The sequence below is a fragment of the Ictalurus furcatus genome, chromosome 23 (genome assembly GCF_023375685.1).
Source record: "Ictalurus furcatus strain D&B chromosome 23, Billie_1.0, whole genome shotgun sequence".
Lineage (NCBI taxonomy): Eukaryota > Metazoa > Chordata > Actinopteri > Siluriformes > Ictaluridae > Ictalurus > Ictalurus furcatus.
Genome location: NC_071277.1, coordinates 9,783,173 through 9,799,385, shown reverse-complemented (window position 1 = coordinate 9,799,385; position 16,213 = coordinate 9,783,173). Strand labels below are relative to the sequence as shown.

The 16,213-nt window shown below is 40.0% G+C and overlaps 1 protein-coding gene across 1 annotated transcript; it reads left to right on the top strand.

The window, feature by feature from the left end:
• Window positions 1–3,948: 3,948 nt before the first annotated feature.
• slc7a14b (solute carrier family 7 member 14b) lies at window positions 3,949–16,213 on the top strand. The gene is made up of 8 exons (XM_053611905.1): window positions 3,949–4,017; window positions 9,405–9,871; window positions 10,440–10,676; window positions 11,025–11,242; window positions 11,981–12,127; window positions 13,311–13,519; window positions 14,407–15,269; window positions 15,836–16,213. Exons 2-8 carry the CDS (start codon window positions 9,568–9,570, stop codon window positions 16,111–16,113), a joined length of 2,256 nt encoding a protein of 751 aa, XP_053467880.1. The 5' UTR covers window positions 3,949–4,017; window positions 9,405–9,567; the 3' UTR covers window positions 16,114–16,213.

The window sequence follows — 16,213 nt, the reverse complement described above, 5'->3', positions numbered from 1 at the left end:
CTCTGTTACTGAATTAAAGTATTCTGTTCATTATCTTTGTGTTCTGTATCTCATTTAATTGAATTATTTTCTGTCCTGCACAGTTTTGATCAAACAAAACTTCAAACAAAAACGTGTCTGATTCTCAGAAAGGTTTCTTTGATGGCTTACCTTTAACATGGCTGTGTACCTCTTGCTAAAAAAGAGCTCAGTGTGTGTGTGAGTGTGTGTGTGAGTGTGTGTGTGTGTGCATGCCAGGGATCAGAATGTTTTGTACTTTGGCCCAGTTTTTACAGCATGCACTTAATCAAACCCCGCTCCTGTCCGCACTGAACAGACCTTAGGCACGGAATCTAGAACCTTCTGATACACACACGGTATCAGATGAAGAGTGGAATGTAAACACACAGAGCAAAAAAAATGTACACACCCTTTATTATAACAATACTCATCATCATCATCATCATCATCACAGTGCTTTTATGAAGCTCTTAGTGAACTGCTGATGTAGTTAGAGTGTCACCATAGCAACAGTGAGTCATCCAAGGCAGATACCCAAAGCAGATACAGGAACCGAGCAGAACATCCTGAAATACTGCAGTCCGGCTCTCTCACTCTGACCCTCGCGCTGGGTTCAGTCCTCTGTAGTGATTTATATGATGTCACATTTAACGTCAGTTCTGTTGTCATTATAGTCACACTGTCCTCACATCAACATCACAACATCAGTACCTGACCTCAACCTCACTAATGCTCTTGTAGCCACGCCCCGAAATCTAGTGGAAAGCCTTCAAAAGAGTGGAGGAGGTTATTATAACAGCAAACAGATGCGGAATAAATCTGGAACAGGAAGTTCAACAACACATATTAGTGTGATGGTCAGGGTGCACATACTTTTGGCTGTATAGTGTATGTAGAAGCAAACTTTGTTATCGAACGAGCTCTGAATCGATCTTGTGTATAAACTCGAGCATTCGGCCGAGTGTGAAAAGCCGAACTGAATGAAAAAAACTTTCCATGCTGGATAACTTTTAATTCTGCTTTATTTTTCTTGTAAACTGTTGAAGTGAGTGTTTATGATAACTATATATTTATGTTTATGATAATATCTATAACACTGCATTCATGTATAGGCTTTCAAACTTCTCTCTCCAAACAATATGCTGGTACAATGGCAGTTTTAATGGCTTTAATGGCTATTGTGTTTGTTTCTATGTACACATTTCTGTTCCTGATGCCTCATTCAGGCAGCAGCTGACCCAAACACCGCCCCCCCCCCCCCAAACACAATACACACACACACTATGCCGTCCTTCCTGCTTCGTGTGTCCATTTTATCCCTGTAAGAACAAACAGAAGCAGAGTGGTTCATACTGGCAGTGAGACAATATGATCCATCATCATCATAGGTCTTGATTCATAATGCAGGAGATCTGATCATTTCTTAATCCTGCTCCAACTTAAACAATCCTGAAACATCAGAACTCAGAACTTTTACAGCATGATTAATGTTTACGAGGAAGGAATGTGTATTGTTTATCGCAGCGCGGCGGGTTTTTACTCCTGACACCGTCACCATAGCGACAGGTCGTCTCGAGCGGAACCTGAGACCCACTCGAGCCTCGAGAGTCATTCTCCAGAGGGAATTAAAAATAAATTAGGTGCCACATTCCTGATCAGACCAAACACACCCTCATGCTGCCTCAGTTTTTAATCGATTGCTCTTTTACTCAGTTAAAAGCTTATGTTCTAGATCCCAGATTTTGAATGTTTTCACAAGTTCAGCTGATAATGAGCATAAGCAAAAGAACCCGAAAAAGTGTAGCGCAATTTTTTTTTTCAATTCAATTTTATTTGTATAGCGCTTTTTACAATAGACATTGTCTCAAAGCAGCTTTACAGAAATATCAACATGGTATACAGATATTAAAGGTGCGAATTTATCCCAACTGAGCAAGCCACTGAGTGGCGACGGTGGCAAGGAAAAACTCCCTAAGATGTTTTAAGAGGAAGAAACCTTGAGAGGAACCTGACTCAGAAGGGAACCCATCCTCATCTGGGTAACAACAGATAGTGTGAAAAAGTTCATTATGGATTTATATGAAGTCTGTATGGCCTTAGGAGCAGCCGTAGTCCCAGCAGTCTGGAATTAAAGAAGATTTGAGCTCCATCCAGAGGCAGAAAGGATCTGGATCTCTAGTATCTCCATAAATTCATGTGGGGCTCGGCGAAAGGAGAGAGGGAGAAAAAAGATTATTATGACTGCGAAGTAGTAGAACAGAATCTAGTCAGGGTAGGCTTGAGTAAACAAATACGTTTTAAGCCTAGACTTAAACACTGAGACTGTGTCTGAGAAACCGGGCTCTTATGAGTTCTTAATGTTAATGTTTTCTTTCTAAACACGTACCTGTATAACGTTCTGCACGATGAGGCAGGTTGTACATACATAAACAGCGTTGGCTTGATTAGAGCAAATTCAGAAATCATTATAAAAATCCAGAGCAATAATCAACACGGGTGCAATGTCAATACAGCATAATCCATAATAATAATAACAATAATAATAATAATAATAAAAACAATAGCTCAGGTACTAGACAAAAAAAACAAAAACGGAACGCAACAGACAATAAACAACCCTGAGAAATGCACAATACAATTGGCAAGACTTCGCGATGAGAAGGAGAAACACTAGGGTATACAGCCAAACAAATCAAGGTGAAAACACAGAACAGGTGTACACAATAAGGTAATCAGCCATGGCAGAACATTAACCTAAGAACATAAACCACGACACTGAGAACCGTAACTCGTCCTGAGAGAGGGGGTTCTGTCAGCCTTTATTACTGTCACCTCACAGACCTGAACATGGGTTCATTTCAATTTCTTTGCACCTACACGGTTTACTTTCTGTGTTTTGATTCTGGTGTGAACTACACAACAGTCTTTGGAGAAATCCTTAACGGTTCCTCAGAGTGTTTCACTATCAGGTAGGGTTCGAGTAGAACCGGCGGGAAGCTGGGAACTCTTAACTATCTCACTGGTCATGATTGTAGTGAATCTGATTAAACATTTCATTTTGATTAAACTATGAAGAAAAGTTTGATGACTCACTGGTTATTGTGTGGTGTATTAACGACATGATGTTGATGCATTATGGTTGCAGTAATTTTACTACAATAAATTTGTATAAGCTTTCTTTAATCCTGGAACAAATGAACATCCCCAAATATATGAGCAAGGTGTTACCATGGTTACATATGAGACCAAATATCTTGTATTAAATTTTGGCTAGAGAAGTTTGGAAATAAACTAAACTGTGTTTTCAACCCTTATATATATATATATATATATATATATATATATATATATATATATATATATATATATATATATATATATATATATATATATATAAGGGTTGTTATGTACCACACTAACATCATCACCAACCAAAAAAACTCAGTAAAGTGCCACAGTAACACTATAAAATGTTATTTTTATTTTTCAAATCCTTTTTCCTAAGTATTGCTGCATAATTCCATGTAAAATCAAACTTTTTGTTTAATGTTCTGGAAAACTTTTATACGTTTCCTCCCCTCAGACAGGGTTCTCAGCGGAACATTTTCATATCAAGTTCACCGGATAATTCTTTGCATGATTTACATTTGAAAGTTGCTAGCGATTTATCGCCACAATATCGTGTTATCGATTATCAGCACGTCACTAAGCAGCAGCACGCGCGCTATAATTAAACCTGTCCCTTATTTAGTGAGGCCACATCCGGGTATTTTTGCTGATGTATCGTATGGCTTTATGAATCAATAAAGACAGACAGTCCACTGGCAGGAGCACAGGAGTCGTGATGACGTCAGCAGCAGGAGTTGAATGGGGCACACGGGGATGAATAATTAATTTTCGGCTGTGATCTAATGGAGGAGTGGGTGAATAATTCAGCGCGTCTGTGCGCTCCGAGTCCCGCTGTGGAGCTCCAGCACGGACATGGAGCACGACACCGAGCGCTCTTCTCCTGCAACCGTGAGTTTCTCATCCATAATGTCCATTCATTACTCATGCTTTACAACTGCTCGACTGTGTCTGTTAACTCGGAGGGAACGCGTCCATGCGCTTTAAAACATCATGAAAACTGCTGAGAGGAGCTCTGAAAGTGTCATGTGATGCTTATCTTCTCCATCAAACACAGCTAATATCTAAACTAACGCATCTGCTAGAAGGTGCCAGCTGTCTGATTGATGTTTCCTCTGGATTCCTGATGGACCTGGGTGGAACTTCTAAATGTTTATTATGGGAACAAAATAAATCCGAGTTTCTCTGCAGCAGATAAACATGACTGATGCTGTAAGTGTAATAAACCCTAACACTCTTCTTCTGGAAAACTGAGTTTTATACAGCTTTTGTGTAAATATATTATAAATGGCGCAGAAAGACAGAAACCCGTCCGCTTTTCTGGCGTTGTGATTGGCTGAGACTGAAGTGATGTGTCTGAAATGTGGAGGAGAGAAAAGTGTAAACGTGTGTGTGAAGATAGTGTACTGTTTATTGTCTGTTGGAGATGTGTGTATTTATCTATTTATGTGGGAATAAGACTTATAAGATGTATTGATTTATTGTTTCGTTTGTTTCTTTTAAATGTTCATTATTAGGCTAGAGAAAAAATCTCAAACAGGTCAGGTTTTCTGAGTTCAGATTTAGTGAGATGTGTGTGTGTGTGTGTGTGTTTAACTGTTCATATGAGTTTGTAAATATTTAGCAGAGCTTCCGCTTCACCCTCACATCAGCGCTGAGGTGTTTATAATTACTCCTTCATTTCCTCTCTATAAAATGGAAATGTCAGAAATAATGATTAAAATAAAAACAACACTTAAAAAGCACTTAAACTGACGACTGCGTTAGTGTTGGGGTTATCTCTAATCTCAGCTTTATCAGCTCTCCAAACTGGGCAAGGGAGAACCTGTTAGTTTAACACTGACACCAAATCAAGTAGTGTCTAATGGAGTAACTGATAAACACTGCACTTCATCCATCATCATCACCATCATCACCATCTTCATCTTCATCATCACCATCACCATAATCATCATCCATCATCATCATCACCATCATCATCATCAGGCTTGTGATCTTATTTTCCAGTATGTTAGAGAGGTCAAGGATGAACACTGCTCTGATGTGAGCCATCTTTCCTCACTAAAGCCCACGTTAAGTGATGAAACTACACAGTACCTCTCTCTCTCCCTCTCTCCCTCTCTCTAACCCTCTCCCTCTCTCTCTCTCCCTCTCTCTCTCTCTCTCCCTCTCTCAGCATGTTTATTCATGTACATATTTGCCCGTCCTTGCACTTGACAAGCTCTGAAAGCTGCATGTCAGGCTTCAATCTCAAAATATAGCAGCTCTCATTAGTGGCACAGTGAACAGACTTCACACACACACACACACACACACACACACACACACACACACACTGAGCAGTGTTTACATAGTGGATCTATATGTCGTGTTCAGGGTGTGGTGGTGGTTAGAGAGCGGTGAAGAATGGCTCGTCTGCCCCCAACGCCCCTTGTTACTGCACTCTGCTCGTGATGTCAGTGTTTTGTCTGAACATAAAAAGGAAATGCAGTTAAATGCACATCATCAGTCAAGTCAAGATCCCTCTGAATGACTCATCTGCACCGACACACAGACCTCATTATCTCTGTTTCAGTTCAAATCTACTGCAATGTTATAAATCTTTACAATTAAATCATAGCATTTATATCGTTTTTATGATGGATTTTTCCTGGGTATGTTTCTGTACAGTTTCCTGATTTAGGTCAGTCTCTTTTTATTTTATTCGACTTTAAACCACAGCACTGCTGAAGTCTCGAATCACAGGTTTATATTAACGCACTTGTTCTAATACATTACTGTTTTTATAGAAACAGCTCATCCACAGGGATGTGTACAATGGACGCTCCACATAAACCCATGAAAAATTGTGCACAACCGTTGTTATGGTGAAGTTTTCTATAAGGAGATGTTTATGTAACATGTATGGAAGGAGTCTCCAGTGTCAGTGCTGTGTAACAGTCAGAGGTAAAGCTGTAACTTTGTTTTCCCACATCTTCCTCACAGAGTTTACACTTCTTTACTGTTTCTCACTAACACCACACACTGTGATTATCTTATTAACTTGAAGAGAGAGAATAAAGAGACAGAATAAAGAGAGAGAATAAAGAGAGAGAGAATAAAGAGAGAGAATAAAGAGAGGGATGGTGAGGGATCGAGGGTTTATAGCTGCTATAACGTAAGTGACATCAGGAGTTGACTCGATTCACCGACGTTCCACATCATTAAAAATAACTGTAAACAGAAAAAGTAAATAATTGTAAACGCTGTGGTATAAGGGAAATAAAACAGAGTTACAGGAAAAGGGTGGTAATGGTGACTCTGCTTTAGGTCAGGATGCATCACACCACCATGCTGGGGATTATTTTCCGATAACAGTTTCTCCTCAAAGTGTTATTCTTTGTACATGGAAAAATGTGCATTCACTGTGAAACTACAGGGTTTAATGAAAGTGTGACACAACAACAAGGAGAAATGAGTGGGCCGTTCAGACAGACATCAGAGACTGAGCAGAGTAATTACTGCATCTTTAAAAAGAAAATAAGAGAGAGAGAGACAGAGAGAGACAGTTTCCGCTCCGTCTCGCTGATGATCTCACTTCTAAACCTCAGTCTCTTTTGTAACAGAAATGTTCTCAGACTCTGAGGGGTTCTCTCACACTGAGGAGGATATTGATGGTTATGTCACTGTTTCAATGGGCGTGTCTCTGTTTCAGTGGGCATGTCACTGTTTCAGAGGGCGTGTCACTGCTTCAGTGGGCATGTCTCTGTTTCAGTGGGCGCGTCACTGTTTCAGTGGGCGTGTCACTGTTTCAGAGGGCGTGTCAGTTTCAATGGGCATGTCTCTGTTTCAGTGGGCGTGTCACTGTTTCAGAGGGCGTGTCACTGTTTCAATGGGCATGTCTCTGTTTCAATGGGCGTGTCACTGTTTCAGTGGGCATGTCACTGTTTCAGAGGGCGTGTCACTGTTTCAGAGGGCATGTCACTGTTTCAATGGGCGTGTCTCTGTTTCAGTGGGCATGCCACTGTTTCAGAGGGCGTGTCACTGTTTCAGAGGGCATGTCACTGTTTCAATGGGCGTGTCACTGTTTCAGTGGGCATGTCACTGTTTCAGAGGGCGTGTCACTGTTTCAGAGGGCATGTCACTGTTTCAATGGGCGTGTCTCTGTTTCAGTGGGCATGCCACTGTTTCAGAGGGCGTGTGACTGTTTGTCGCTTTAATTGGAGTGTATCTGATCAGTGACATAACCGTCTGATCAGCGTTGTGATCAGTGTAAGAGATGAAACACACGTGAACTTGGTGAAGTGACGATGCAGACTTCCAGCTGAAGGAGAACTTGAATGATATTTAAATTAAATACCACAATCTTGAGTTAAAGGAGTGATATGTAATGTTTAGCGCCCACTGCCGCAGCACACAGAATTACAACTGCAATATAAAGGCTCACAACCCGTCTCATTTTCCCCAATTGACCACGCCCACTACATTCAAACAATATAACAAACTTGGGAAAGAGGGCGTGGCCGAGCAGCTCTGATCCTACCAGGGGTGTGGCTAATTTCCTCAAATGTAGAAACTTTACAAAATCTTTATTTTTTATATATCTTTTTCATTTTAATTTTCTACATATTATGACAGAAATTAATGTTTTGTTTTATTTTCACTTTGTTTTTAGATAACATTTTACACATAAAGTCTTCTTCTATATTATTATTATTATTATTAGTAGTAGTAGTAGTAGTAGTAGTAGTACAAGTATAGTCATTTGGGCCGTTATACAATTTGTTTATACTTTACAAAATTTTGATTTCTATTATGTATTTCAGTCTTTACTTATTTTTATAAAATGGTTGAAAAGTGTATATATGGACACAGCAAAGATATATGGCTTTTTTATTTTAATTAATTGTCTCTTATACTTTTACAATTCTAAATATACATCTTAAATGGCAATATTGCAATTCACAGAATAAAATTTTTACAGTGTCTTTATATTTCTATGATTGTTAGAGGCCTAGAAAAGTTTTTAAGAAACCACACATTCTAACAAAAATAAAATAAAAGCACAAAAATATATTTTCTGACTTTTAATCTTAACTCTCAGCATCTGAAGTTAAGAAGCATTACTGATCACAACTTCGTGTTTTTGTGATAATGGAGTCCCGTAATGTTCTCTGATCTCATACACAAAAACATATCATTATTTACTGCGAATTCAGAACCAGGCGCTTCATCACTGCTGGAGTTAAACACTGCGTACAGTATTTATAACTCAGAAATGAGTTTAATATTATTTTATCTGCATGATCATGCTCCGTCCTTCATCAGTGATGTGATGTTAAACACTGAAACTGTGGATCATCAAACAGAAATCAAACAGAATTCCCAAATTATTCTTATCGCAGAAACAGATGTGAACAGGGACACGTGGGATTTTAGTCACTATGGCAACCGGATCAGGGATTCTCCTTGTGTAGGATAACTCTGTTCCTCGGACGTCATAAAGCTCTCTGTTCTTGTTATTCGTGTTTCAGAAGCTCGTTGCACAGAAAGGCTGTCTTATTGTCGTCTAATCTAAAAGTCAAATTAGACGTAGCGCCATAGCAACCTGTCACCTGACCCACTGAGCTGATAATGGTGCTTTACTTACAGTTTTTAATCAAATTTATTCCATTCGGTCTGTTTCTGGTTTGTTTTTGTGCAATGCTGATTTTCAGTGTGGAATTATTTATATCAAAGTGCTCAAAAGAGCGACAAATAAATTGATAAACATATAATATAATATAATATAATATAATATAATATAATATTTGGTGGTTTTATAGTGACTTTTTATTCATTTTATTTCCCTTAATATATAATATGTAAAGTAGGCCTGTAAGACCTATGAAAGTTATTATTGTTCCATTTTTATTATATTTTATATATTTTTTAATAGATTTATTTTTTAAAATGTTCAAATTTTTATAATTTTATATAATTTTATGTTTAATATAATTTTATATTTTCATTTATTGTTTTGTTTTGTTTTCTTTTTTAATTATGTTCTAGTTTTTTTACTCTGTAATGCATTTCATAAACTTGTTTTTAAAAGATGCACTAAATTCTATGTTCCTTAAAAATAATTAGAGAAATAAGAGTGAAATAATATTTAGTTTATTATGTTTATTATTCATATGTATTCATTACACACAGCCTTCAGATGCAAGAAACACACCGTTTATATCTGACCTGTTTCCACTCTGTCCAGAGTTTTGTATACAGCGTCGTGTTAATACTTCTTTCTGCTCTTCATGCAGGATCTCTGAGCTTCTGGTCGTCAGTGTATCTTCGCTTTATGTTTGTCACGATGCAGAAGTGGATGCTGGTGGAACCTCTCTGAGAGAGACGTGAGCGTGAAAGAGACGAGGAACTGAAGATTAAAGTGACGAGGAAAAGCTTCGGCCGTGTCTCTGTGTGAAGATGATGAGCTCCGTTTTCGCAAAGCTGAACCCCCGGCGGATCGAGTGGGAGGCGTCATGGTACAGCCTTCAATCTCGCGTGCTGAGAACCAAACCTCTGCACTCCATGCAGGAGGGTTCTGGAGATCTACACGAAACCACCAGACTGGCACAGGTTCTCACCACCGTGGACCTAGTGTCTCTCGGCGTGGGCAGCTGCGTGGGGACGGGCATGTATGTGGTCGCTGGGCTGGTTGCTAAGGAAATGGCAGGACCAGGAGTGATCTTGTCGTTTGTCTTCGCCGCTGTGGCATCGATCCTATCAGGTGAGATCAGACACGTGTCGATCAGACGCGGCATTTAGGAAGATGTTCAGGAGTTGAAAGTTGGATTAAGATGGTGCTTCAACTTATATGAGATGGACAGTGTGTCTGAAAGAGTCTGAATCACATCTCCATCATCTCCATTATTTCCAATGTCTACTACACCTTCCTCGTCTAATCTTTCTCATTATAAGTTTACAATAAAGCAAATATGAGATTTTTCAGCCTTTATCTAGACATTTAATAATTTCAAGCTATGCGTGAGGAGATGTTTATTTAACATCATCGTCTCCAGAGTCAGCTCTGTCTAACAGTCAGAGATAAAGCTTTAACTTTAAGTTTCATACATGTTCAGGACGGAGGAGTTTACAAGAAACCTTTCTGATCAGGAAACACTCTGGTGTAGGGTTCTGCAGGAAGTTTTAAGGGTTCTTCCAGAAGTATAGCTCATAATGAGAAATATTACGTGATATTTCTTCAGTGTGTCACTTTATTGCCAGGTCATACCCATGTTTTATCTCAGTGTGTGGTCTAAACTGATACAGAAGATGCTATTTTGTTTATCATCGAGGCGTGTGCTATGCTGAGTTCGGTGTGCGAGTGCCAAAGACCTCCGGCTCGGCGTACACCTACAGCTACGTGACGGTGGGGGAGTTTGTGGCCTTCTTCATCGGGTGGAACCTCATTCTGGAGTACCTGATCGGCACGGCGGCCGGAGCGAGCGCTCTCAGCAGCATGTTCGACTCTCTGGCCAACCACAGCATCAGCCGATACATGATCACACACCTGGGCACTCTTAACGGCCTCGGTACGACACCATCTCACAGGTTCTGCTGAATGTTAACAACATCGTAGAGTTATTCCTGTGCTACGTTAATCATGATAAAGAAAATCCTAAAAACAATCGCTGGTACGATGAAGTTGTTTGTCTCCAGTGTCAGCACTTTATAACAGTCAGAGGTAAAAGCTGTAACTTTACGTTGTTACTCAATGTTTTAATCATTTCTAATTCTAATTATTAGTCATTTTTAATCATCAGTACATCAAATACAGAAAGTCTAGCTGATGGCTCAGAACTCATCTCTCTGTCAGGTGAATAATTTATGGATGATGCAGTAGAACGTGTCCATATTAAACGATTCTCCTCGTCGCACAGGTAAAGGAGAGGAATCGTATCCCGACCTGCTTGCGCTGGTCATCGCCGTCATGGTGACCATGATCATAGCCGTTGGAGTGAAAAACTCTGTGAGCTTCAATAACGTCCTGAACGTGGTGAATCTGATCGTATGGGTGTTTGTGGTGATCGCCGGACTCTTCTTCCTGTCTGCAGAGAACTGGGAGGACGGCAGGTTTCTGCCCTATGGCTGGTCAGGGGTGAGGAGGAAAACATTTTATTTTATTTTAAAAATGTTTACGATCAATATTAAAGATGAAGCATCTCAATGCTGAGGTGATCAATAATTAACAATTAAAGCCTGAAACATTCTCAATTTAAAACTTCTCATAATTCATACTGAAACTTGATGATCACTGGATCCGTTGATTAGAGAAAAATGGAAAATATTTTTGCAAACATAATTTTCCTGTTTTGTTCTTTTTATCCCCTCACACTATTCTCCACTTACGGTGTACTATACAATACTATTCTCCACTTACGGTGTACTATACAATACTCTTCTCCACTTACGGTGTAGTATACAATACTATTCTCCATTTACGGTGTACTATACAATACTATTCTCCACTTTATGAAGACACTAGTACCACAATATTGAATGTCTGTGCAACTTGTTTGAAATATTTTCCTTAATTTAACAATAATTAATTAATTAGTAGTATTGACCTTAAAATTACCATTAAAAATCTTCTTAATATCTAAAAATGCAATAATAATTGTATTTAAAAGACAAATATGTAGTTTTATATACCTGTGTATTTCTTCATTTTTCCCCAGTAATTTTTTCACCATGATTAATTGATGCTTGATTAGCAAGAATATACCTAATTGTTATGAAATACAACAAATGTAATTGTATAATCCTATGAATAATGCTTCCCATGAAAATTCCACTGAAATATCAGCTGATCACACTGATGTATTATATTTTACAGGTGATGCAGGGAGCTGCTACTTGTTTCTACGCCTTCATCGGGTTTGATATAATCGCCACTACAGGAGAAGAAGCTAAAAGTCCGAACACCTCCATTCCCTACGCCATCACCGCGTCACTTGTCACGTGTCTAACAGCATACGTCTCTGTTAGTATCTCACACACGCACACGCAGACGTGTTCTCAGCAGGTCCCCTTGCAGGATAATTCTACATTAGAACATTTGAATGTCAACGCAGAAGATGCTATAACTCATCTGGACTTGACATCAGAGTCTCTGTGACAGATGTCTGTTGGAATAAGCCTTCATAAAAGTTTATGTAGATGTTTGAGAGGTTGAAAGGCTTATGTAGCTGTCGTGTAGCCTTATAAACACGGCTTTACGTAATGTACCTCCTGGAAAAATACAGTAAAAGTTTACAGTAGAAAATAATTGACAGTGTCTGGAAACACTTATTTAAACGCATTTTAAAACGAATTTTAATTACGAATTGACGCTGGAAATTTACAGACATATCTGCTGTATTATTGTTAAATGAATATTAAAGTAGTAAATAGCTTGGAACAGCTCTGAGAAGAGAAGAGCCTTCTGCGTTTTAAAATATTAATCTGTACTCGACTTCCTGCAGCACACTGATGAAAAAAGCCAAGCATCTCATGAATTATTTCTGCTGCTCGGCTACGAAAGACTTACTGTGTGTATTCATGCATTTAAATAAGCTGTGAGTTATTCTCTTTGGGGCTTAAATTTACATTTACCTTCCACTTTCACATTCGGAAACACTTTAGTTGAGGCGAACTGATCAGTTACGATTAAATGACCGAATATCGGCTTATAGTAAAAATTATTCTTACTCCATGCGTAAGTTAAATGAATTAACTTTATTAGAAGAGTACCTACACTGGGCCTTCATAACACATTCATAAGCCTTGCATAAATATTTTATAAAGCAATACTGAATGATTTACTGTGTGTAAGCTGTTTGTCATAAGCCATGAGATAAAGGTAAAAGTATTTATAAAGTTGATCACTTGGTCTTTAATGATCGTAATTAGGCGACTGTCATTTTTAATCTGATCTCTTTCAAGGTGTTATTTTTGCTCCTGAACTGCAGGTTGGTGTTATAAAGCACCTTCTATTTCTGTTTTTTCTCTCTTTTATTTAATATCACCTCATAAGTCTTTTAATCTCTCCAGGAGTTTGCACAATGCTTATGAACCTGTTATAAAGGTCTTATGTAGGTTTGCTTCAACTACAGTGTTATTTTTTTTTTTTACCACAATTGAAAATGAAGCAGTAACTGATAGCTGTGTGTGTGTGTGTGTTGTAGGTGAGCGTGATCCTCACACTGATGGTGCCGTATAATCTGATTGATGGAGACGCTCCTCTGATGGAGATGTTCGCTGTTCACGGCTTCATGGCAGGGAAATACATCGTGGCAGTCGGAGCCATCGCAGGACTTACGGTCAGTTTGCTGGGTTCGCTTTTCCCCATGCCCCGAGTCATCTACGCCATGGCAGGGGACGGGCTGCTCTTCAGGTGAGTGCGTCAGTTTCTGATCAAATTGCTTTAATTTGCTTTAAAAACTTTAATTATATCTGAGGAATAAAACAGGTCAGGGTGGTGTGATGCCCAGGGTGGTGTATTTCTCTATAACAGCACGTCCCCCGGTGTTTTTTTTCTTCCTCTCGCACCACAGCAATTTACCAACAATTACAATATTTTATTTACACTTTTTATCCGTTTATAATTACATTTAATGATGTGGAACGTTGGTGAAACAAGTCAGTTCCTTTTGTCACTTACGTTATAGCAGCTATAGACTCGTTCCCTCACCATCCCTCTCTCTATTCTCTCTCTCTATTCTCTCTCCCTATTCTCTCTCTTTATTCTCTCTCTTCAAGTTAATAAGACCAACCCCCCCCCCCCCTGCAGTTTGTCGTGTTAGTGAGAAACCGCAAAGAAGCGTAAACTCCTCTGTCCTGAAGATGTCGCAAATCTTAAAGTTACAGCTTTACCTCTGACACTGGAGACTCCTTCCATAATTTTTACATAAACATCTCCTTACAGAAAACAAGGAATTTTAATCTGTTTATTCTCAGTGGAGTGTCCGCTGTCCACGTCCCTGTGAACGAGCTGTTACTATAGAAACGTATTAAAATGAGAGCATTAACATAAACCTACGCTACTGTCAGAGCTGCTGTTATAGAAAATTAATCAACACCTTCTGACCAATCAGAATCCAGAACTCAGCAGCGCCGTGGGATAAGTGATTATAACGTATTATTATCTGTGAATCACCATTTGTTTTGTTTGACACAATTTTTTTTTATCATTTTATGAGCAATTAAATGGATCTTAAACATCCATCATTAAATTAGATTCATTTAAAATCTTCTGTGTATGTGTGTGTGTGCGCACACCAGGTTCCTGTCCCATGTGAGTCCGTACACAGAGACCCCCGTGGTGGCGAGTGCCGTGTCTGGGTTCCTGGCTGGGTTCCTGGCTCTGCTGGTCAGTCTGAGGGATCTGATCGAGATGATGTCCATCGGCACTTTGCTGGCGTACACGCTCGTGTCTGTGTGTGTGCTGCTGCTCCGCTATCAGCCTGAAGGAGACGGATTCGTCGATGTGCTCCCAGAGGAGTTTCAGAAGACTAAAGAGGGCGTGCTGGCGGAATGCGAGCGTGAGTGTGACCTGTACTCCCCCACCAGCGATGGAGACGAGTACGGCAACGCATGCGGGGCCAAGAACCTTCCGTCACAAGGCGACGATGAGATGCTGATTACCAAATCAGACTCTGGTGGCTACCAGTCAGAGTCCTCGGGGTACAGCATGGGCGAGAAAGGGCCCGAGTTTGAGGATTCGGACAGCGCTGTGACGTCCATGCTGAAGAGAGCACTCGGTGCTAATTACTACACCCTTCGGATGCGACTCGGACTTCCCGAACCGGGCTCTCAGCCCACACCTGCTACAGGACGCACCGTCACCTACTGTGTCCTCGTCTTCTTCGTCCTCACATTTCTGCTGTGGGCCGTTGTCATATACGGCCTCGACCGAGCCTCACCAGGCGCTCGCTGGGTTCTCGTCCCGTTCGTCATCACCATCATCGTCTTCATGACCTTTTTAATTGTTGTTATTCTACGGCAGCCTGAGAGTCCCAAAAGGTTACCGTACATGGCTCCTTGCGTCCCCTTTGTGCCCACAGCCGCCATCCTGGTGAACATCTACCTGATGCTTAAGCTGTCCAGCATTACCTGGGTCCGCTTTGTTGTGTGGTGCTCTATAGGTACAGCAACTTAACCAAATATTTAACCGTTTTCAGTTATATATGTCTGTTCCAGATTTCAGAACCGTCATTTATCAGGATCTTGTACAGTGTGACGAGGAATTGTCTTAAAACTCAACTGAAACTGTGAGCGATTCTATCACAGTTGAGTTCGGAGTACACAGGATCTTCGTTATTTTTCTCAGCAAAAGGAAACGAGATTAAATTCTTTCTCTACACAAACACTGCAGGGTCTCATCGTGTACTCAGGATTCATGTAATAACAAGATACGCACTTGTGTGAGTGTAAATATGAGATTAAAGGAGAGCATGACCGAGAAGAAAATAATTTCACAAACTTCAAACACGATGAACTGTCTCTGATAGAGAAGTGTTTCTGTAAAATTATTCTTTTTTACATGAAGGGTCATATTGATATGAACAAGAACATAATATCTGGAATATTAATAATATTATCGTGTTCACTGTGAGTTCAAATCAGTTAATATCTTGTTATCATGTTATTTTTAATTGAGATTTCCTGAGATCTGAGATCTGGAGTTTTTAATTTCTCACTGTTTTTGTAGGTCTGATGATTTATTTTGGTTACGGGATGTGGAACAGTTCTCTGGAGCTGAGCACACGGGAGGAGGAGGCCCAGGCCAGTTCATATCAGAGGTACGATGCTGGAGTGGATGAGAGCTTCACGGTGGATGATGACCTTCACGTGAAGGAGGACGGAGAAGGAGGACGGTATCAAGGCTGGGCGGCCGAGGAGAAGGGCTACCACCAGGACCAGCACCAGGACCAATACCAGGACCAGCACCAGGACCAATACCAGAACCAGTACCAGAACTACCAGTAGCAGTGCAATGAACACAGGGCGTCCTCCAGAGGAAACTCCAGAGGCAGGAGCAGTAGCGGCTTTGAGGAGCCGGTTAATGAGGATTCGTCACCGATGTGTG